This window comes from Ursus maritimus, unplaced genomic scaffold (genome assembly GCF_017311325.1).
Source record: "Ursus maritimus isolate PB19 unplaced genomic scaffold, ASM1731132v1 scaffold_12, whole genome shotgun sequence".
In the NCBI taxonomy this organism is placed as follows: Eukaryota; Metazoa; Chordata; class Mammalia; order Carnivora; family Ursidae; genus Ursus; species Ursus maritimus.
The window spans coordinates 68,138,089-68,159,934 of NW_024423564.1; the positions used below are offsets into that span (position 1 = coordinate 68,138,089).

The window sequence follows — 21,846 nt, forward strand, 5'->3', positions numbered from 1 at the left end:
TGCTCTGAGCAGGGGGCCCTATGGGGGCTCGATCCCAGAACCCTGAGATCATGACCTGAGCCGAGGGCAGACAGTTAACCGAGCCACCCAGGCGCCCCTGATTTGAAAAATATTTAGAAGCTAAATTAGTTGGAGTTAAGAGTGAAAAATCTAGGATGAATCCCAGGTTGCTATCTTAGCAAACTGGGTGGAAAATGGCAGTATCAGCTGACATGAAAATACAGCTAGCTGGAGCTTTAGCTTTTGAGGGGAAAAGGTGACTTCAGGTTTCCATGTATGGAGTTGAATATGAGTTACCCAGGAGCTATCCAGAAATAGAGTGGATATGCACATCTGAAGCTTGAGGATAAAGGTCAGGTCTGAGGATGTGCATTCTGGAGTCATCAGCACAAATGGAGCCTGAGAGATGTAGGCCCAAGAGAGTACCCTGAGAGCATCCGATGGGAAGTGCGTGCACTGGAGCCTGCAGAGTAGCCTGAGGTAGAGAAGGAAATCCAGAACTGTAGCGTCACAGAAGCCAGGAGAGAAGAATCAAAAGGGAACAGGAGTAGCCTCTAACTAGCCTCTAATAGCTAGTCTCTTAGCTCCAGGACCACAACTGATTATTCTCTGCACCCCAGTATTTTTTGTTTTAAAGATTTAATTTATTTATTTGAGGAGGAGGAGGAGGGGGGAGGGGCAGAGGGAGAGGGAGAAGCAGGCTCCCCACTGAGCAGGGAGCCCCATGTGGGATCAGTCGCAGGACCCTGGGATCATGACTAGAGCTGAAGGCAGATGCTTAACCGACTGAGCCACCAGGTGCCCCTGCACACCCAGTATTAATAAGATTCCTGAATCAACATATACAAGTGTTGAAAGAAGTAATCAGCAATGTCAACAGCAGAAAGATCAAGTATCTAAGAACTAGTTTTGTCTATTGAAATGAATGCCATAGAAGTCATTGGTATCCTCTCTGGGAACTCACAGCAGAAACCCATGAGGAATGAGTGGGAGATAAGGAAGTAAAAACAGCAAGTGTGTAAAACAGTAAAAAGTCTAAGAAAGTGTGTAAAAAAGTAAAAACAGCCAGCCAAACCTCACTAGCCTAGACCCCATTAAGGGCAGGCTCTTAAGGGCAGGCTGGGAGTTTCTGGAAAATCCCACAGGGGCTAATCCATCAGGGTTCTTCCATGTTTTCCTTATGACCTCAGATACAGACTCCTGAAGTTTGGCTCTTTTGGTTTGCAGTAGCCCATCTTTGTCTTTGGCTCCAATGCCAGCTGTTGGCTGTCGGAAGGTCTAAGAGGGGCACTAAGCTGGGTCGCCTTGTCCCATATTGTGGCGCCCTGGTCATCCCTGTGTTAGCCATTTGTCAGCTGTTCAGAGAAGCTGTGAAGTCACTTACCCCTGGGTGGGTGGTTTGCAGTGAGTGGACATAGATGGTCATGAACGTGAATCTGGGGCGGAAACCGCACAGCTTTGACAGGGGCAGTGTACAGTGGCCATATTCTTTTCCTTATCTCTGCCCGCAGGCTGAATTTACAGGGCTGTTTCTGAGGGCTATACAGCAAATAGTAGGTAGGACTTTAGACTGAGCCTTAGAGACAGAGGCCTGAGTTGTTGGTGCAAAGGGAGGAGGGGAGAAAAATACGTGACAGATCTGAGCTGCCACTGCCGTCACAAGCCTGTGCCCTATAGCCTGGGCTTTGGCTTTTTTATAGGCAAGCTGGCCTAGGGTCCATCCTCTCACAGCGATAGTCAGGGGGTTCGGGGTGCTGAGCCAGCACAACTTGGTGGGAGGGCCAAAGCCGGGACAAGCACAGGGATGGTCCTGCTTGGAAGCCAGGGATGGTGCATTCTACCTGGGACCCAGGGTAGGAGAAGATGAAGTCACAGGCTCCTTCCAGCTCGGGGGGGACAATAGTATGATCACGTCGAGGCCAAAGGAAGGGGGTGATTAGTACCTGAGGCGGAGGAAGCAGGAGGTGACTTGACGCTGCCTCAGCAACTGCATGCCAAGCCTGGTGAGGAGGAGGGAGGGCAGGTGTGGGTCAAATAGGGCCTGCTGGCCCCGGAGATGTCCCTGAGCCAAGGATGCCTACTGTCTCCTGCCTCGGGAGGAAGGGGGTGGAGGGGGGTGCCTGCTGCATGAGTGCTGTAGGGCTGTTTTGAATGCGGCTGTTCGGGGAGAGCTGGTTGCTGCTTTGTGTTTATTTACAAGTCATTTGGGTTCGTCCTTTCTCTGGGAACCACAGCATTTGTTCAGTGAGCGCATCCTGAGCCTCTCTCATGAGTTGAGCGCTATGAGGAGGGAAGGCCTGAACCAGAACGTGCTCCCTGCTACACTGCAAGAGGAAGTGGCAGAGAGGAGGCGTTAAAGGAGCTGAGAAGAGAGAGAGGGTGGTGAGAGCTGGAGAGGACAGGGTGGAAAGGTCACTTACCTTAAAACACATGAAATCTTCTGAGGTGAAAAGGGGTTGGGAGAGCACTCCAAATGGAAGGGGACAGTATAAGCAACAACAGAAGCCCGAGGGCGCTGTTCAGGCTTCAGGAGTCCAGCTTGTCTGGGACAAGTTTGGCTGGAGATGTGTGCGTGGGACCGGCAGGGGGTAGGTCAGTTGGTTAGAGCCGGATCATAGACGGAGAGGAAGCTGCTTGTGATCCTGTGGGCAGTGGAAGGCAGTGCAGGCCTGAGCACTTGTCTTAACGTTTACATTGCTTGGCCAGGGCAGGCTAGCCTTTGGGTCTCTGCATTCTGAGGAAAAGAAGATGGGAGGCCGGGGGCCTGATAGTCTGTCTTCCTCCACTAGATTATAAGTTCCAAGAGGACAAAGATGTCTGTTCACTGAGGTATCTCTGGCACTTAGAACCATGCTTAGTATATAGAAAGCAAAGATAAATATTTGTTTGAAGCATATGAATCTTAGGGCAGCCACCCAAGATCCAGGCCTGTGTCATCTCACATGGCTGACAGAGCCCCCAAGTCTGACCACTGGGGTCAGCCTAAGCGTGTGGTTTCACCAAGGAGGAGAGGCCAAGGTGCCCTGTGGCAGGGAAGAGTGGTGGTAACCTTATGGCTGGCTGGTCCCCCTTCTGAGCCACATTATCTTCTTCTTTGGGAACCGTAGAACTGCCTGATAAAGAGGGATGCGAATGGTTACTCTGCAGTGGTAGCTGACTTTGGCCTGGCTGAGAAGATTCCTGACGTCAGGTGGGTAGCCCTAATAGGTACTGGGGTCACAGAAGGGACTGAAGCAAAGAGAAAACTCCAGCTTCCTCCCCAGAGGCCAGAACTTGGTCACAGCTCAATGCCAGCTCCCTAAATTTGGTCAGTCTTAGTGCCTGTCCTTCAGGGAGAGGAATTCCCAGTGGTCAGATATCCCATTGCACAAGTGGCAAGCTCATTTTCCATATACTCTCCCCTCCACCCCCACACCACAGCTTGGGGAGTGAGAAGCTGGCCGTGGTAGGCTCACCCTTCTGGATGGCACCTGAGGTTCTCCGAGATGAGCCCTATAATGAAAAGGTGAGTCTGGGGACCCTGGGGCCTGGTTCTTCTTAGAATCCACTCTTAGCAGAAGGTATCCAGGATCACCCTGTACATTCCGGGTGAGGACCTCTATCCTGCTAAGAGCAGGACTGGTCCTCGGGAGCTGCCCAGTAAGTGAACTGAATGAAATACAGACAATAGGGCTCAGGCCTGGGATGGTGGACCTGAGAGGCAGAATCCCCATCTCTCACCCCACTGAGAAGGAAACTGAGGTCTCACTACCCACCAGGCGGACGTGTTCTCTTATGGTATCATCCTCTGTGAGATTATCGCCCGCATCCAGGCTGATCCGGACTATCTTCCCCGCACAGAGGTGAGCTGCAGGCATCGCGCACAGTGCCAGTGGGATTGGGCTGGTTTTGAAGCTATGGAACTGTTGTTCCCAGGGTGGAGTTGCTGGAACTGTCTGTGTGGTTACTTCGGGGCAATTCTCAGCCTCTGCTAAGCAGGCCGGGATGCGTGGAGGGATTAATGACCAGTCCACCATGTGCCCACCCTACCATACCTATCCACAGAACTTCGGGCTAGACTATGACGCGTTCCAGCATATGGTGGGAGACTGTCCCCCCGACTTTCTGCAGCTCACCTTCAACTGCTGTAACGTGAGTGTCTCCCTCCCCTCCCCCCAGCTTCGGTCAGGGGCTGGCTGAACCCCTTCCATCTGGTTAGGACTGTAGGGACAGGCTGCTCAGTTAGCTTCACGAGGAGCCTCATTTTCACTGACGAATGGCAGTGCCCACGGCCCCTCCTCCAGGCCTGACAGACTGTCCAGAGCCCTGGACCAAGGAAAGGAAAATTGCTCTGTATTACACAGTCCTCAGCCTGCAGGGCAGACTCACCACCTCTTGCCTTGGACATTGATAGAGCTCCAGTCAGGTTTCAGTTGGACTTTGAGTCCAGCTGCTCTTAAGGCCCATGGGAAGAGCTTTTGTTAGCCTTCATTTATATTATACAGCTCTGGGGCTGGACCTACCTGTCATGATCAAGGGGTGGCTGGGCTTTGTCCAGGTAGCTCCCAGAAACATGTTAGCAGTAGAATGCAAGAACAGAACAAAGCAATGTAAGCATACCCTTTTGGATGGTTCTGTGCCCTTCGAGGGGATAAGACACATACAGAAAGGGTGCTGAAAGGGGCGGGTATGTGACAATGGCATCTTCCCTGACCTTCACTTTGGGAATCACCCTCATGGTCTGGGGCCTTTAGAAAAGATCTCTTAGCTGCATGTCTGAATCTTAGAAGATGCCAGAAACAGACTCAAATGCCATCCTTGGGGTGGAAGATAGGAGGGCAGGGCTAATGGCTGGTGTGGATGACTACAGATGGACCCCAAACTGCGCCCATCCTTTGCGGAGATTGGGAAGACCCTGGAGGAAATTCTGAGCCATTTACAGGAAGAAGAGCTGGAGACGGACAGGAAGCTGCTGCCCACAGCCAAGGGTAAGAGATCAGACCAGAGTGTTCTACCTGACCCCAAGGGAAGAAATCAGGATGTGGGGCCTTCCTCTCCAGGGCTGATTGTAGGATCCCATGTCCAGAACGCGGAGGGGCAGGGGATGATGGAAAAAGTACTGGACTCCAAGAATTATGACTTGGCATATTGCCTCCCTTGAGTTTGTTTTCTCATTGGTGAAATGCTTTGTGGCACAAGGTGCCGCTTCTGTTTGTTATGACTAGTGTGAGTAACCCTGATTTGACTCATTGTTTCTCAGGACTCTTGGAGAAAGGACCTGGGGTGAAGCGACTGAGCTCACTGGATGACAAGATCCCTCCCAAGTCCCCACGCCCAAGACGTACTATCTGGTTGTCTCGAAGCCAGTCAGACATCTTCTCCCGTAAGCCCCCACGTACAGTGAATGTCTTGGACCCGTACTACCGGCCACAACGAGATGGTGCTGCCCGCACCCCCAAAATCAACCCTTTCAGTGCTCGCCAGGACCTCAAGGGTGGCAAGATCAAGTTCTTTGACCTGCCCAGCAAGTCTGTCATCTCCCTGGTATTTGACCTGGATGCACCAGGGCCCGGAACTCTCCCTGTGGCTGACTGGCAGGAGCCCCTGGCGCCACCTGCTCGCCGGTGGCGTTCTTTGCCTGGTTCACCAGAGTTCTTGCATCGAGAGGCCTGTCCATTTGTGGGCCGAGAAGAATCACTATCTGATGGGCCCCCACCACGCCTCAGTAATCTCAAGTATAGAGTGAGAGAGATCCCGCCATTCCGAGCATCTGCCCTCCCAGCTGCTCTAGCCCATGAAGCCATGGACTGCTCCAGTGCCCAGGAAGAAAATGGTTTTGGGCCCAGGCCCCGGGGGGCCAGTCTGTGCCTTGCAGGTGCCTCTGAGGAAATGGAGGTAGAAGAAGAAAGGCCAAGAGGCTTGGCTCCAGTCCCTTTCTCTGTCTCAGGCACAGGCCTGAAAACCCAGGGCAAACAGGATGGGTGAGGGGGTTAGTCCTCAGCTCACCTTGGGGGTGGACCTACATTTGAAGCCACAGGGCCCCCTTGGTGCACAGCCACGACTCTTCCCTGCGGCCTACAGAGCAGGCAGGCCAGGCCAAGCCAGGCTCAATCTGGGGGCTCCAAGTGCCCAATGGCTGTGTATGAGAGGGGAGGCAGCAGTGAAAGGCCTTCCTAGTTAGGGCCAAAAGCTGATATGAAGCTTCTGAAATCCAGCAAGGAACTCTGGCTCCCACCTGACGTCATCCCAGTGCACGTCTCCAGACAGGACTAGAGGACTCCTAGTTCTAGTTTGAGCTGGCAGGCAGCTAATACCCCAGGTTCTTTTCCCACCCCAGGTCTGTCTTTTGCCCTTTCCTGGGTCACATAAGCTACTGGATGGAACCTGGAGCTAACCAGGAAGCCATAAAGGGCGTGGCTATTTCTCAGACCTGAACACCGGGGAGCTTCTTGCCAGGACGTCTTAAGACACTTGAATAATTGCTGTTTGCACTTACTGCATGGTCAGACCACATCACTACATTTCTATGCGAGGGGAGGGTGAGGCAGCGTGGTGGTCATGGCTCTTAGCTAACCTATTCAAAGATCTTTTCCAGTTGATTAATCTATTTTCATATTTATGAAGGAGTCTTAATGTTCTGCCCCATGAAACTTTCAACCCTGTGGTTGGGAGTGGGGCTGGTTTTGTAGGCCGCAGGGCCTGCTCTATGTATTTGTCAACGTGTGATACACCCAGTTGGTTCAATGGTTTATACATGGACCGATTTTCTTCCCTTCCTGCTATGGCTGGAGCTACGGGAACAGCCTGTCCTTACAGAGCCGCAATAAGAAATAACCAAAGATGAAGCTGGTCAAATATTTTCATAACTTGTTTCTGTTGATTTTTTGGTAATACTTTTTCCCAAGACACTTTCAGATTTAAAAATTAAATAAAGTCTGTGTTACAGGTGCTGGTCAGCCTCCTTACGTGTACGCTTGTTCCAAAGCCTTTAGGGTAAAGAAGAAGGTCCAGGCCAGGACCACCCCCCCGCCCCAAGTCTGTAGAAGGTGGGAGTAGACCATTCACAGGCTAGAGGGACCCAGACACCCCTGTTCACTCTCCGTTCTCTTCCTGGGCCTTGAGTGCTAGGCAGAGGTTGGGTCAGCTGCTGCCCCAAGCCAGCTTCATCTTCTGGTTGTGGGCTTTGGAGGATCGGGAGAACTGGCTCTTGGCTACTGTGAGGGGTACAGCTTTGCCACTCAGGTATACCTTGTTGTGGCACTCAGGTAGCCAGGGGCCAGAGCTACAGAGCTGGGGTCCTTGGCTCACTCCCACATAGGCCATCACGTAACCGGTCATAAAGGCATCAAAACCAGCCCGATGGAGTCCATCTCCAGGCACTGGGTGAGGACCGGCCTGACTCCCCAGCGCTTCGGAGGCAGCCGTATCAGCTGTTTCCGGCCCTGCTGCTTTAAGCCCCAGCTCCAAGTCATTTTTGTGACCTTGCTCCAAGCCAGGCTGGCTCCTAGTCTCATCCTCAGCCACCTCCTGCTCAATTTCTTCAGCCTTAAGGCCATCCCCACAGACCTGCTTCACGGGAGGACAATCCTCAGTTTCCTCAGAGGTCTGTTTCCCAGGCGGGCCCAGCAAAGCCCTCCGCCGTTTCTCCCTACGTCGCCGTCGTCGCCGCTTGTCCTCCACCACAGCCTCGTCGGTGTCAATGATAAGATCAATATCATGGGACCGAGGACACTGGGGTCCCAGGGGGCACCAACCATAGGCCTAGAGGGAGGAAAGAAGCTTAGAGAGGGGTTCCAGGCATCAGCACCTCCCTTCCCCCAAGAAATGGGTGGGTGCACTCACCGAAAAGTTGTCACAGACGCTGGTGGGATGAGGACGGTGGGCTGTAGGAGGCATGCAGCAGCGGTAGTCAATGTGGGCCCTCATGCTAGGAGGATAGCTGCAGAACTCCAGGGTAAGGTGTGGGCTGCCAGCTGCCCGCTGCTTCCCATTTTCCCGCTCGCTGAAACAGCGTGAGAGGGTATTGGTCCACCAGCTTATAAACTCCGTAGGAATAGGGTTTTTTGGGTCAGTTTTGCTTACTGCTGAATCCTCAGCACCTAACACAGTGCCTGGCACATGGTAGGCACTCAATAAATACGTTAAGTAAACGAAATAATCAGGCTTATACCACCCCTCCCCCCCGCCTTAAACAGTTCCTCACCATTTCCGGAAAGCATATTCTAGGTAGGAGGCCACGAAGCGCGTATGAAACTCAGCAGCATATTTGGTGTCATAAATGCCAGCTGGGAACATTTCACACAGGTCAGCAGTGAAGGTTCCCAAGCTCTCGGGCAGGTGCGCATAGAAGTTCTGGTACAGGAACACCAAGTCTATAAGACCATTGTGTAGGACCAGGGGCCGGCGGGCCCGAATTAGCTCCAGGAACAGCGTCCTCACCGACTGGCTCTGACTCTCATCGCCCTGGGTGGAAGGAAAGGGGTCGTCGGGAAGGACAGTCCCGTAGGGAGCCTCTCTTGCAGGACACTTATTCCAGGCACCCCTAACTGGAAAGCCCTCCCTCCCTGCCTTACCCAATGCTAGTTTTCTGTGGATCAGGCCTGTTTCCACAGCCCTGTCCCTAGTGATTTCCCATATTCTCTAAGAAGCAGATCCTCCCCCCGCACCCAGCCTCAGTTAGGAGGAAATGAAGTCACAGCAGGGGCAGTCTCAAGGCTGGAGGCCTACCTTGTCATTGCCCTTGTGGTACGGGATACCCTGAGCATACTGCCGGTTGAAGTTGAAGCCATGCTGTACCAAGAACTGCACGGACTTCGGTTCTATTACATACTCTTCCATACACAGCAGGGTCAGATTGAACACCTGAGCCAGGTAGCAGTGTTCACCCTGAGAGAGAAAGGATCTGCCACGTCAGAATTAGGGATAAAAACACCTCACACCCGATGTTCTTCAGGATCTCCACCCTCCTCCCCCCAACCACAGACAAGGAATAGGAAGATCAGTCTATACCTTGTCTGGCTGCTGCTTGAAGCAGGCAAGGCCCAGGGAGAGAACAGAACGGGTCCTGGCCGCATGACACACGGACTTGTAACGTTCCTCGATGCACCTTGGGGTCGGGTTTAGGGGGTGGCTGTGGCTGGGAGTTAGCCCTCAAACCACCCAGGACCGTGACTTCTACTCCAGGGATGAGGTCTGCCCCTCCTGCCAAGGCTGGCACTATGATCAGGGCTTATACTTACTGGTTCAGCAAACTCTTCCTGTCCCCAAGCCCACTCAGTTCCTGGGAGTGTGTAAAGAGAGAGTTTGGTGTCAGGTTCCCAGCACCAGCCCTTTCACAACTACCTGCCCTCCCCATTCGCCAACCCTCACCGTGTCCACAGCCACGAAGCTAGCGGTCTTTATGGCCAGCAGGAGGGATGGCCACATCTCCTTGAAGTTGTCACTCTGCACATCCACCACGGGCACCTGGACTACTAGCTCCTCCTCAGATTTTGTGCTTTTGCTGACACCGCCTGAGGGTAAGGAGAGGATGGATGGTAATGCTGGGGCAGTGGCCCAGGGAGCAGATACCAAGGTAAGCCGTGGCTGGGGGTGGAATGCTGGGGGGCAGTGGCCATTAAGGCAAGAAAAAGCACCTCTCTCCTCCAAGCCTTTGTATCACAGATGTTCTACACACAGGCCTTGGAGTGAACAGTGCTTAATTTGGGGAGAGAAAGCCGGCGCCTTCCAGTGGTTTCTGTGAGACACTGGGAAAATTACTTCTCCCCTTAGCATCACAATCTTTAGAAGAGGAAGGCTGGACTAGACGATCGGTGAGGTTCCTTCCCACATCCCGCAGGAAGTCCTTCTCAGGGCTTGAGGAATGCGACTCCTTTAATATCCCCCAAAGCTCCATAGTACTGTTCCCACGGGGCCCCAGTAGCCACAAGCGGCGGAAACAGGACGCCCCAGAGCCGCATAAATAATTGCTCACACCCAAGCTCCCAGTATGTTCCACTTCCTTCGGACCCGCGCCACTTAACAGAACCCTGAGCTCTGGACTACACCTCCCGACACGCCCCTACCGGCCCCTACTGCTCCCAGCACGCCAAGCCGCTGCAGCCGGAGCCGCGGTGCCCACCGGGACTTGTAGTCTCCTCGTGGCTGCTTCAGAAGGCATAAGCTAGTCCTCTGAACCTTGAGATCAGTTTCTAGAGCCCAGAGCCCGAGGCCTTCCCCTCTCCGGAGCGCACAGGGTTTTAAGGCGGGAAACCCTGGAAAGCCACTTACCGTCAGGGGCCGCTGGGGCTGGGGCTACGCCATCGCCACTGTCCGCGGCCATGACACGGCGCGCCCCTCGCCTAAGTAGTTGGCGGGTACGCGGGGCTTCCGCTTCTTATCCCTGCGCGGCTCCGGCGGTCGGGGACGGGGCGGGGCCTTGCCGTCCGAGTCGCCGAGTCGCCGACGGGTCGGACTTCCGTTCACACCTCCCGGGTCTGGCGCGGAGGAGGCGGCCTGGCGCGCGCGGGGACCTATGCGCTGGCGCCGTGCGGGGACCTATGCGCTGGCGCCGTGTGGGCCGGAGCCACGCCCCCTGGAGTGCGTCGGGAGCCGGGCGCGGGAGACCCAGCGGGAAGGTAATTCCTTCTCCGCGTTCTGCCGGCGGGAACGTGGGCGGCCGCTGTAGACGGTCTTCAGCCACGCGGCCCCGAGGTGGGGTGGGGGTCCCCAGAGGAGGTGAGGCTACCCGGGCCAGCCTGGAGCGTGCTTGGGAGTTAGGCACAGACCGGGCAGTTAGGGGGAAAGAAGGATCTTCTGGGAAGAGGCAAATTCACAGGCGGGATGGAGACCTCACTTCCAGGAAGTGAAAAGGCTGGGAGGAGGATTCGAGACGAGCTGCCAGAGGGGTTAGAGCCACCGACTGGCAAGGAAGCCTTTGCAATAATCCAGGCCAGAGGTATACTTGACCTAGGGAGTGATTGCACTTGATTCTCCAGGTCTCCGGTTCCCATCCTCTCGACCCACCAAGAAAGCTCAACCCTTTCTCCTTGGTTGTTCACTGTTCCTAGTTCATCTTCAGCCTTTCTCTCTCCACTGAGCCTTTTCCATCATTATTTAGAAGTTTGGATTTCTCCCATTCTGAACAAAGAAAACCTCTTACTGTCGCTCATCTGGTTAATTAACTTAACAGTGCTTGTATATAACTTACCTAGCACTGTGCTCAGCTCAGGGGACTCTACAGTCAACAAAAGAGACTCAGTCCTTGCTCATGGAGTTTTGTAGTCATGTCAGGGAAGCCGCCACTGATCAAAGAAACAAATGTGAAATTATAATTAGTATAAGAGGAAAAATGGAGAATTACGTAAGAGGGTGAGACTAGGGGAGAGGGGCTGATTTGGACATTTAAGTCAAGACCTGAAAGAATGAGTAACTGTTAGGTGAAGCACAGGATAACAGCTGTCCAAACAGAGGGAAAGGATTGGGTGAGATTTCAAGGCCGACAGACACGTGGGGGATTGAAGCAACTATTTAGGCAGATGTGGCTGGAGCATAGTGAGTGAGGGGATGAGGCAGGTGGGGAATCTTTGGAGCCTACAAAACTATATTAAGAGGATTGGATTCTCAGAGCAATGGGTGTGACAGCCAAAGTCCTCCAGTGGCTCCCAAGGTACTTAGTGATCCTGTGCTCCCTACCTTCTTTACTTATTTGACCTCATCTACTACTCACCCTTTTCTCGGTCCCTTCTAACCACACTGGCTTCCTTATTATTCTGCAAACACACCAGGTACCTTCCTTAGGGCCATTGCTCTAGCTCCTTTTTTAGGATGCCTTTGGCTAATTCTTTCGATTGCCTTAAATCATTGGTCAAATACCACTTTAATAAGGCCCACCTTGATCATGTACTCTAAAATTGCAACATTCCAGGAGGTGCCTGGGTGGCTCAGTCGGTGAAGCATCTGCCTTCTGCTCAGGTTGTGATCCCAGGGTCCTGGGATGGAGGCGCACATGGGCTCCCTGCTCAGCAGGGAGTCTGCTTCTCCCTCTGCCTCTGCCCCCCTCCTTGTGCTTTCTTGCTCTGTCAAATAAATAAAATCTTAAAAAAAAAAAATTGCAGCATTCCATCACCACTCCTTATCCCTTCACCTACTCGACTTTTTCTCTTTATGTTAGTATTTATCACTTAACATCCTATATAATTTAATTTAATTATTGTTTGTCCCCCATTAGAATATAAGCTCTATGATGATAGGAACCTTTGGTGTTTTATTTACTGAAGTATTCCAAGTACTTAAAACTGCTTGGCATATAGGCACTGTATAAACATTTGGTCAGTGAATTAGTAGGAAGCCATTGAAGGTTTTAAGTAAGAAAATAACATGATCTTGTCTTAAAAGACTGCTTCACTGTTTGGAGAATAGATTGTAGAGTGACTTATCGAGTTAGTGAGTTTGGTGAAGGAAGTTTGGCTGTGAAGGGAAGGAGAGTGGGTTTTGTAAAAGGGATTGAGGAGCAGGACCTTGAGCTCAGCCAGTTTAGGAGAGATCGTTGTTTCATATCACGAGGGGAAGAAGGAGAATGCAGATAAGTACAGAGTGCAGTCAACGTGTGCATTCGTTTTTTTTCCTCTGAAGGAGGAAGCAAGCTCTTTTGATGAAAATGAGGTGATGAAGTCGGTTTCAGGGGAAGAGGTAGAACCAGGGGCTCAGCAGGGACTGTAGCACAGCACAGGAGTGCAGTCTCTGGATGCAGACCTTTTGGGTTTGGGTGGACAAGTTGCTTCATCCCTACAAGCCTCAATTTGCTCATAACTAAAAGGGAGGTGGTACTAGCATATGCCTAATGGAGTTGTCTGGAGATTGAGAAATTGGTAAAACATTTAGCATGGGGTCTGGCATACAGTAAGCCCTCACTGTTAGCTGTTCGAGAAAAGGGCACCAAAAGAACAGTAAGGGAGCAGTGAAGATCAACCAGAAACATTTCTCATTACCAGTGGGCAGCCAGCTTTGGTTTACTAGATCAAGATTAGGAATAAAAATAGCACATCCCCTCCCACCACCACCCCAACTTGCCATCTGCTCTCAGGGAAATCTCTTCCCATCTCTGATCCTTGGTTTCTCCTTTCTGTAGAGTGGCGGTTTGGGCTGCATGATGGCTCAAGGCTGTTTCGTGTGCTGCATCTCCACCAGATAAGCTTCCTCCCTGCCCTGTGCTTCTAGACACACCTAATGAACCCCTGTTCACACATACAGTCACGGTGAGCATCCAGGATACACAGGTGTAACCAGCCCAGCCCAGCCCTGGCCTCTTCTTTCGTGTGTCTCCGAGATGATGCTAATGTTGGTCTCTCTGAAGTCCCTTGCAGAAATTCAGCCCCACTGGTCATACCTCCGTGCCACAGCCAGCCAAGAGCCAACCCATGAGCATCTGGAGAGTGAGGAAAGCTAGACACCATAATGAGGGTTGTAGAGAGGGAGGTGGTTCTGTGCCCATTGGGGGGCCCCAAGATTCAGCCTCATTGTGACTACTTTGGGCCTTTTTCTTCTAGGCCATCATGAAGAAGCCACGAACAGCTGTGAGGAGTCGTCCCAGGAAGCAGGCATCCCGCCAGGAGGGAAGGGAGAAGCGTGTCCTCAGCAGCAGCCAGGTCAAGCCTCCTACCCCCAATGGTGAGGAGCTCCATCCTAGTCAGAGATGAAGGTGCTGGTTTCATTGGCCATGAAAGGGAGGGAGATTTGGGCTGGGAAGGGAGCACGGTATGTGTCAGGACCGCAAGGGACTAATTAAGGGTCTCATTCTGACTTTGCTGTACAATTTTGGGATAATTGCTCTGAATGGCTGCTTTTTTTACCAGTGACTCTGTGCATTTCCTTCCTCCTGTGGCTTTCATGGGATCGAATGAGTTTATGAGCCTGAAAATGTTTCGTAAATGGGAAAGCCCTGCACACGTATACATTATGCTTGGCTGAAACTGTTGGGTTTTCATTGTGACCCAGAGTCAAAGGAGGCAGCGGTATCCCCCTGGGAACGTTAAGGCCGGAAATCTGGCTCAGATTACACACAGCTAGAGCATTCTGGTCTGACTCCAGGTCCAAAGCTTAAGCAAGGGGTTGGGGTGGGGGACGGCCTCAGTGGGAGCAGCCAGGCTGCAGTGCCCTGGTACCTGGTACACAGCCTGTGCAGGAACGATGCCTGAGTTTCCTGGGGCCCCAGCAGGCCTGGCCAGGCGGCAGGAGGAGGTGGTGGTGCAGGCCTCTGTGTCCCCGTACCATCTGTTCAGAGGCACAGCTGAGGTCAGAGCCTTTCGGGAGAACCTACTGAGATGGTACGACCGAGAGAAGCGCGACCTACCCTGGAGAAGGCGGGTAAGCAGGCGAGGGCCAGGGACAGTGGGGTGGGAGGTGGGTACCCAGTTCTCTCCATACTAACTCTTTACCTGGAATTGCTTTGGCAGGCAGAGGGTGAGGTGGACCTGGACAGGCGGGCTTACGCGGGTGAGTGCGTGTCTTGAGAGCAGAGCTGCTGTGCCTGGACGCCCACTGGTCTGGGGTCTCGGGGCTGTGTGCTGGGAGCAGGGCAGCTCACAGTGCCCTCATGCCAATCCCTCTCCCCCAGTGTGGGTCTCAGAGGTCATGCTGCAGCAGACCCAGGTTGCCACGGTGATCGACTATTATACCCGATGGATGCAGGTGACTTCAGGGGAGGAAGGGGAGGGTCATGAGCCAGACCCCAGAGAGAGCCCAGCCTTTGGGGTCGGGCAGAGAAGGCTTCCTCCACCTCCCTCGACCGTGCTCTTACTTCTTTTTGATTGCCTTCGAGCTACAGAAGTGGCCAACGCTGCAGGATCTGGCCAGTGCTTCCCTGGAGGTAAGAGTCCCCCTGGGGTAGGGGGAGTGGGGACAACTGAGGACTGACCACTGGTCTCTCCCATCTCACCCACAGGGGGTGAACCAGCTCTGGGCAGGCCTGGGCTACTACTCTCGAGGCCGGCGGCTGCATGAGGGAGCCCGGAAGGTAAGGGGGTGACGGGGTGACAAGGGGGTGAGCCCCAGGGCATCAGGTGTCTCATAACCTAGAACCTGCCCCCCCAATCAGGTGGTAGAGGAGCTAGGGGGCCATGTGCCACGTACAGCAGAGACCCTGCAGCAGCTCCTGCCTGGCGTGGGGCGATACACAGCTGGAGCCATTGCCTCCATTGCCTTTGGACAGGTGAGCCCCTAGCCCGCCCCACTCGGTGTGTGCCCAGCCTCCTTCCTCTCAGAGTGGGCTGACTCCTGGATTCCTCTGTGCCAGGCAACTGGTGTGGTAGACGGGAATGTAGTACGGGTGCTATGCCGCGTCCGAGCCATTGGTGCGGATTCCAGCAGCGCCCTTGTCTCCCAGCATCTCTGGTAGGATATCGGGGTCATGGGGAGACCGGGAAGGGTGCCTCCAAAGTGTCTCTGGCTCAGCCACGTTCCCTTGTAGGAGCTTAGCCCAGCAGCTGGTAGACCCGGCGCGGCCCGGGGACTTGAACCAAGCAGCCATGGAGCTGGGGGCCACAGTGTGCACCCCGCAGCACCCGCGCTGCAGCCAGTGCCCCGTGCGGAGCCTGTGTCGGGCACACCAGAGGGTGAGCCATCTGGGGAAGGGGCAGGCAGGGGTCCTAGAGGGTGACCCCTGCCACATGACTTCTGCCTCATGCCTCTTAGGTGGAGCGGGAACAGCTCTTAGCCTCGCGGAGCCTGCCAGGCAGCCCTGATGTGGAGGAGTGCGGTGAGTGCCAGCCCCAGCCCTCTCCCGCACCGTCAGGGACCTGCTCGTGGAAGCCACCTTCCCATTTATCCTACAACCTGGTTAAGCCTCTGCAGAGCTGGGCCATGGCCTGCTCTCTGGGCTTGGCACCTAAGCTCACTGGGCCTGAAGGGCGCTTGGGGATCTCTCTTCCCAGCTCCCGGCTCGGGGCAGTGTCGGCTGTGCGCGCCTCCCTCAGAGCCCTGGGACCCGACCCTGGGAGTGACCAACTTCCCCAGGAAGGCCAGCCGCAGGCCCCCCAGGGAGGAGTGCTCTGCCACCTGTGTTCTGGAACAGCCCAGGGCCGTTGGGGGTCCTCGAATTCTGCTGGTGCAGAGGCCCAATTCAGGTACCTAGATCCTCGGAGCGGAGGGTGGTGGCAGGAGCGACAAGGGGGAAATGGAGTCAACAGCTAAGGCCTGGCCACACCCGGCTGCCCCGTCACAGGTTTGCTGGCGGGACTGTGGGAATTCCCGTCTGTGACCACAGAGCCCTCTGGGCAACGTCAGCGTCAGGCCCTGCTGCAGGAACTGCAGAGATGGGCTGGGCCCCTCCCAGCCACGCGCCTCCGGCATCTGGGGCAGGTGAGTGAGCAGTGGGAGAGGTAGGGTGACAGCTTTTGTGGGCACATCCACGGGCCTGTTTCAGCCCCTTGGCCCTCCCTCCAGGTGGTCCACACCTTCTCTCACATCAAACTGACATACGAAGTATACGGTCTGGCCCTGGAAGGGGAGACGCCGGTGACCACCACACCACCTGGCGCTCGCTGGCTGACCCGCGAGGAGTTTCACACTGCAGCTGTCTCCACCGCTATGAAAAAGGCACTATCTGTGTTGTCTTCGTTGTACTTTTTCGTGTTTCCTGCATGTTCTATGTGAACCTATTACCATGTAAACAGGGAAAAACAAAAGCATATTTTAAACGTGTGGGGGCATGAAGTTGAGGAGAGGCCACAGAGGTTTGGCTCTTTGGGGGAAGATGCCAGCCCTACTCTCTCGCCCTCTCTCCTTGGCTAGGTGTTCCGTGTGTACGAGGGCCGACGGCCAGGGGCCTGCAAGGTGAGTCTCTTGGCCCTCACCCAGCCGTCTTTCCCCAGGCCCGAATCCACGGGTTTTCAGTGAATTAAATGACACATGCTTGGGTGAACATTATCCACTCCAGATTTCGCCGTGGGGAGAGGAATGATAGTTTTTCCCTGGAGACCTTATAGCTTGAAGTCCAGGGTGGAGAGAGAATGAGAACAAATGATGGGGACAATAGGGCCACAGGTGTGTAAAATGCTTGTACTAGGTTTTGTAGCATATGAGGTGGAGAGCTTTTGGTTCTGTCTGGGAGGCAAGGATCAGGAAAGGCTGCTTAGAAGAAACAGGTGGTCATCTGGGTCAAAGAAGCGAATCATTATCTCCAGGTTTGGAAGGGGAATCCACAGTAAGAATGTTCTTACCAGGCCCAAGAGTAGGGTGAGAAAGGCTGGCGTAATGGGGTCTGCAGCGCTCAAGGGGCGGGACGCATTTGATTAGCAGAGCCTGCGCCAGCCGTTCAGGGCCATGAACACCAGGCCACTAAAGCATTTTTGGTGGAGAGAGGAGTCCGATTTGTATCTTAGGAAGACTGCCTTGGGCTGCCATTTAGAGTTGACTGAAGAGGTAGATACCGGAGACAGGTTGGAAGCCTTACAGCGTTTAGACTAGAACCTGAGCTTTTTATCAGTGGAGTGGAGAGGGGGCGGAAGGAGAGGACTCTCCGCTGCCCCCTTAGTGCCTCCTTCCTTTGGCTTCTGCACAGGGTTCCAAAAGATCCCCGGTGTCCACTCCGTCCAGCCGGAAAAAGCCCAGCCCGGGCCAGCAACTCCTGGATAGTTTCTTTCGGCCTCATATCCCAAGGGATGCACCCAGCCTCAACAGTACTGCCCAGTGACACCTCGGGCACCCGCCACTTCCTGAGAATCCAGTTTTTTAATAAAGTGCTTATTTTTATAGTCATTTTGGAGACTTTCCACCCCCTCCCTAGCCCACTCATTCTTCCCCTCGGAGGGACCCAGAAAGTGGTAAAATCCTGCTTGGTGCTGACTTCCACTGCCTGAGCTCCCAGCCAGCCCTGGGCAAATGGGGGTGGGTGTTCTGTCCAGAGTGATCTGTCCTCCCCGAACCCCCAGGAGAGAGGGAGAAAGCAGCTGCAGGGGGTCCCTGCCAGTGGCTGACACCCGACACCCTTGGGAGCAGCGGTATTCGGCTGGGCTCAGCACTGATCCAGCCCCTCCCCACCTGCAGAGGCTGCTCCCTAGGGAAAAGCAAAATGGGAGGATTTGTTTTATCTTAAATTCCTACCTAAAATACTAAATTTTTTTCTGTGTTGCTTCATATATAATGAAACAATACAGCAAATCAAGGGGTTAATAATCATAAAATGGGGGCGAGAGGGAGGGAAATGGGATCAGAGAAGGTCACAGAGATGGTTCAAAAGTATTGGTAAGTTCTATTTCCTAAATATGTAATTCCTTTATTATTCTTCATATCTTGCATATATATTAGTTATAGACTTATGTAAGAACATTTCATAGTTTTAAAAGAAAAAAAAAATCCCAGCTCTTTGGACCCCAGTGAGACCTTCAAGTTCTGGTAGGTACTCAAGAGATGGTGGCCATACCTGGCCCCTGGGGACAAAGCCCTTCACCCCCCAGCCTCTGCAGGTGTTTCTCAGTTCCAGCTGGCCCTGTGCTCCAGGACAGAGGGTGAACCCAGCCCCAGCCTTCCTCAGGCTTCCCGGTCCCTGGCGGCTTGCTCCTGCACTGACTGCCACAGGGCCCGGATGTTGCCCTGGCCAAAGCCTGTGGCCCCCTGCCTCTGAATCAGCTCTAGGAAGAAGGTGTCCTCTGGAAAGAGGGACTTGGTGAAGACCTGAAGCAGAAACTTGCCTTCATCACCATCCAGCAGGATCCCCTGTTGGGCCAGCAGGCTAGGCTTGTGCCCAGCGGCTAGGATCTGCCTTTCCTTGCCCGGCTGCTGGTAGTATGACTCCGGAGGAGCCAGGAGCTGGCCCCCCGCCCCTGCTACCCCCTCAGTGGCTTCTACGATGTTTGGTGTGTAGAGCCCCACGTGCTGCAGTCCTGGTCCCCTGTGCCGGGCCAGGAACTGTGCTACCTGGTCCTGTCCACTAGAAGCCCCCGGTAGGGTCTCAGCCAGCACGAGGGTGGGTACAGCACTGCCTTGTGGGGTCTGCAGGGCAGTGAGCTTCAGTCCCCCTTGCCCAGATCCTGCTGTCACCTGGAGGCCCATCTCGGGATCCTCACCTGGACTCAGTGGCAGGTGGCGAAAGTCTAGACAGTCGTGGAACCAGCGCATCAGTGTCTGGGAGCTACCAGGGGTGCAGGCCAAGGTCAGGTGGTCCACGTGGCTGACCCAGCCGGGGCTGGCTGCAGAGGGCACAGGCTGGAATCCTGGGAGGAAAGGCCCTCGGAAGCCGGCACGCTCCAGGAGTGTCAGGCTGAGGTTGCCGGCGGGTGAGCGCACCACAGTGTAAGTGGCTGTGCCCTGCGTGTCCTTCACGCTAACCGGGGGCACCGGCATGCTGCAGCCCCGCGCGACCAACGCCCGGGCGGCGGCGCCCGCGTCCGCCACGTCGAAGCACAGGTTGGTGGCGCTGGGCACAGCATGACGTGGGTCCAAGCCGTACAGCGGCTCCCGCGGCCCTGCGCCCTCGTTCACCAAAAAGACCGCGTCGCCGCTGCGCAAGGCCAGCTGCCGCCAGCCTTCCGCTTCCCGCACCGCCAGGGCCTGGAAACCGAAGAGACGCTGCAGATCCTGGGTGAGGGACTGCCCCACGGGCACGTGGAAGGCAATGTGGCACAGACGACGGGCGTGCACGGCCATGGCGGTCCGGATGGTGACCCTGGCTCGTCCTTGTCCTAGGGCCGCTCACCTCTCTTTTCAGGACTCCCGGACTCTCCGTCCCAGGTTTGTCGTCGGAAGCCTGTGGAGTCCAGTTTTGCCCGCAGAGCGGTTCCTCACTCTTTTCCGAGGCGAAGTCACAGACCGACCCCCTCTGGGGCTCGCGGCTCTCCTGGCCACCCCCTCTCCAGGCCCGAGCTGCGTTGGGACCACCGGGTCTGCGCGGCGGGTGGCGAAAACCACGTGGAGCCAGAGCGAGGGTGGAGCCGGAGCGAGGGGGCGGTGCCAGTGGCTGCGGCTCACATTCTCCCCCTCCCACCCAGACCCTGTCGCCGAGGGTGCCCCGGGGACGCGGGACTGCCCTTTCCCAGAGCCTCTGGATGGGCCACGCCCTTGGGCCCTGAGCCCCCCTTCTCCCCGCCCTCGGAGATCACAATAGCTGCCTTCACTCGGTGCCAGGCGCGGCTTTCTCTCAGCCCCTAAACTTAGAGCAAAGGGAACCCACACTAGCTGGGGGAGGAGCCAGAATTCCTAACCCCCTCCACCTCCCGCCCCAAGCACGGAATTTCTTATCAATGTTATGTTTTAGCTTAAAAATTCTAGAGAACTTTGCCTTTGAGTAGTAATGTTCCTTTAAGACTTTAAAAAATATTAAAATGTTACAGGTTTTCTTTTCCTCCCCAAATTGGTCCAGAGAAACTGATGCTATAGGAAGATCCTACAAACCCCTTCTCGTTTCTGTCAGTCTCTCAGCTGCACCTATTTCTTTCTTCAACCCCGCTTCTCTCTCAACAATCTTTTGCTCACTGGTCTCAAGCAAGATTTGGAGAAAAAAACTGGTGGCTCAGGACCTGAAAGTTCCTCTCCCAGAACTCGCGCCTCTCAGGCCCCACCCCGCAACCCTCCTTCCCTCCAGGACCAGGCGGGTGATTATCAGCCGCTGTTTTTAAACATGACCTCTAGGTGTCACCCTCGGCCTCAGCTTAACCCGCCCCTCCCGCGCTCCTTCCCTGTCCCCTTCTCACGGAGGCGGCGCCGGAAGCTCCCGCCTTTCTCGCCCTGCTCCTGCCCCGCCTCCACCTGATGCCGTTGCTCTCCTAGTCCGTGGAGGGCTTGACATTTTACAAAGGGTGGCCTGGAAGACGTCACAGAGAAGGTGACTTGTGTGTGTGTATGCGTGTGTGGTAAAATACACATAACATAGTAATATTTCCTTGTTAGCCATTTTTAAGTGCACAGTTCAGTGGTATTAAGTACATCCGTTCCCTATCCCCCAGCTGAAACTCTGTCCTCATTAAAGAAGCCCCCGCCCTCCCCTCCCCCAACCCCTGGAGCCACCAGTCTACTTTTGACTGCTCTAGGAGCTTCATATACGTGAAATCATGCAGTATTTGTCTTTCTGCCCATCATTCCACCTTAAAAGGACTTAAGGTCACCAATGATGGCTCACGTTGTTCAGTGGACAATTTTCAGATCTCATCTCACCGCCTCTCAGAAATATTTTATGCAGTTGACCACCGTCTACTTTCTGAAATACTCTTGACCCCCTTTTCATACTCACTTGGTTTTCCTTTGGCCGGTTCTCTCTCCTCTGCCTCTGCCTGTTTTTAAGTGTTGGTGCTGCTCAGGGCTTCAGTTACCATCTCCTTGCTAGATAATCCCCATATTTATGTCCCCCTTCCTAATCTTTATTCTACTGCTTATTTGCCGTCTTGATTTGGATGTCCCACTGTCGCCTCAGATTGAACATGCCCAACATTGTCCCCCTTCTTCTCATGCTCCCATCTCAGCACCTGTCCCACTGTTCTCCAGTGGTCCAGTTGGAAACCTACATCATTTTTGAACCTTGCTGTTTCTCACCCCTCGCCTCCAATCACCGTGTCCCTGCCCTATTTCCGTAACATCTCTCAAACCATCACCTTCCTCTTCATCCCTCGGAACCACCCAAGTGCAGAGTCTCACTGTTTCTGCACCACCTGGACACTACTACTTGCCTGCCTGGCTTTAGGTTTACTACTGTCCTAGCCAGTCTCCACCTTGTGGCCAGAGTTAGCTTTGAAAAATGTAGATCTGATATATGTTACTGTCCTGAAGGTTTTACTTCACTAAATTCTGCTTGCACTTAGGGTAAAGACAAAAAAATTTCCCCTAGCTGATTAGCTGCTGACAACCTTTCCAACTTTTGTTGTCACCACCCCTCCCCCCATACTGTAGTTTCTTGAAAGTTTC

The 21,846-nt window shown here is 54.2% G+C and overlaps 4 protein-coding genes across 14 annotated transcripts in view; 2 read left to right on the plus strand and 2 right to left on the minus strand.

The window, feature by feature from the left end:
* TESK2 (testis associated actin remodelling kinase 2) overlaps window positions 1-6,928 on the plus strand; it is a 126,921-nt gene extending 119,993 nt beyond the window's left edge. The window contains exons 6-11 of the mRNA XM_008699292.2: window positions 3,108-3,190; window positions 3,421-3,505; window positions 3,759-3,842; window positions 4,045-4,131; window positions 4,850-4,967; window positions 5,240-6,928. Of these exons, the coding sequence (XP_008697514.1) occupies window positions 3,108-3,190; window positions 3,421-3,505; window positions 3,759-3,842; window positions 4,045-4,131; window positions 4,850-4,967; window positions 5,240-5,964 (1,182 nt within the window). The 3' untranslated portion in view covers window positions 5,965-6,928. The remainder of the gene's footprint in view (window positions 1-3,107; window positions 3,191-3,420; window positions 3,506-3,758; window positions 3,843-4,044; window positions 4,132-4,849; window positions 4,968-5,239) is intronic.
* TOE1 (target of EGR1, exonuclease) lies at window positions 6,837-10,387 on the minus strand. The gene is made up of 8 exons (XM_040627362.1): window positions 10,249-10,387; window positions 9,349-9,491; window positions 9,219-9,259; window positions 8,989-9,085; window positions 8,707-8,865; window positions 8,183-8,442; window positions 7,822-7,981; window positions 6,837-7,740 (listed from the first exon to the last, which is right to left on the minus strand). The coding sequence occupies exons 1-8, from the start codon at window positions 10,298-10,300 to the stop codon at window positions 7,120-7,122; spliced, it is 1,533 nt and encodes a 510-aa protein (XP_040483296.1). The 5' UTR covers window positions 10,301-10,387; the 3' UTR covers window positions 6,837-7,119.
* On the plus strand, window positions 10,299-17,709 carry MUTYH (mutY DNA glycosylase). 11 transcript variants are annotated; one of them, XM_008699293.2, is made up of 18 exons: window positions 10,457-10,595; window positions 13,088-13,214; window positions 13,313-13,391; window positions 13,506-13,626; window positions 14,132-14,322; window positions 14,412-14,451; window positions 14,573-14,646; window positions 14,783-14,824; window positions 14,900-14,971; window positions 15,053-15,166; window positions 15,251-15,348; window positions 15,425-15,569; window positions 15,649-15,712; window positions 15,888-16,079; window positions 16,178-16,314; window positions 16,399-16,551; window positions 16,747-16,788; window positions 17,516-17,709. In XM_008699293.2, the coding sequence occupies exons 2-18, from the start codon at window positions 13,186-13,188 to the stop codon at window positions 17,645-17,647; spliced, it is 1,725 nt and encodes a 574-aa protein (XP_008697515.1). In that variant the 5' UTR covers window positions 10,457-10,595; window positions 13,088-13,185; the 3' UTR covers window positions 17,648-17,709. The 11 variants fall into 11 exon arrangements, with proteins under 11 accessions (XP_008697520.2, XP_040483290.1, XP_040483291.1 ...); XM_008699297.2 differs by lacking the exon at window positions 10,457-10,595 and having other exon boundaries at window positions 13,313-13,419; XM_040627359.1 differs by lacking the exon at window positions 10,457-10,595 and having other exon boundaries at window positions 13,313-13,419; window positions 14,171-14,322.
* Window positions 17,710-17,777: 68 nt separating this feature from the next.
* HPDL (4-hydroxyphenylpyruvate dioxygenase like) lies at window positions 17,778-19,972 on the minus strand. The gene has a single exon (XM_008699300.2). It carries the CDS (start codon window positions 19,597-19,599, stop codon window positions 18,484-18,486), a length of 1,116 nt encoding a protein of 371 aa, XP_008697522.1. The 5' UTR covers window positions 19,600-19,972; the 3' UTR covers window positions 17,778-18,483.
* Between the last annotated feature and the right edge of the window lie 1,874 nt (window positions 19,973-21,846).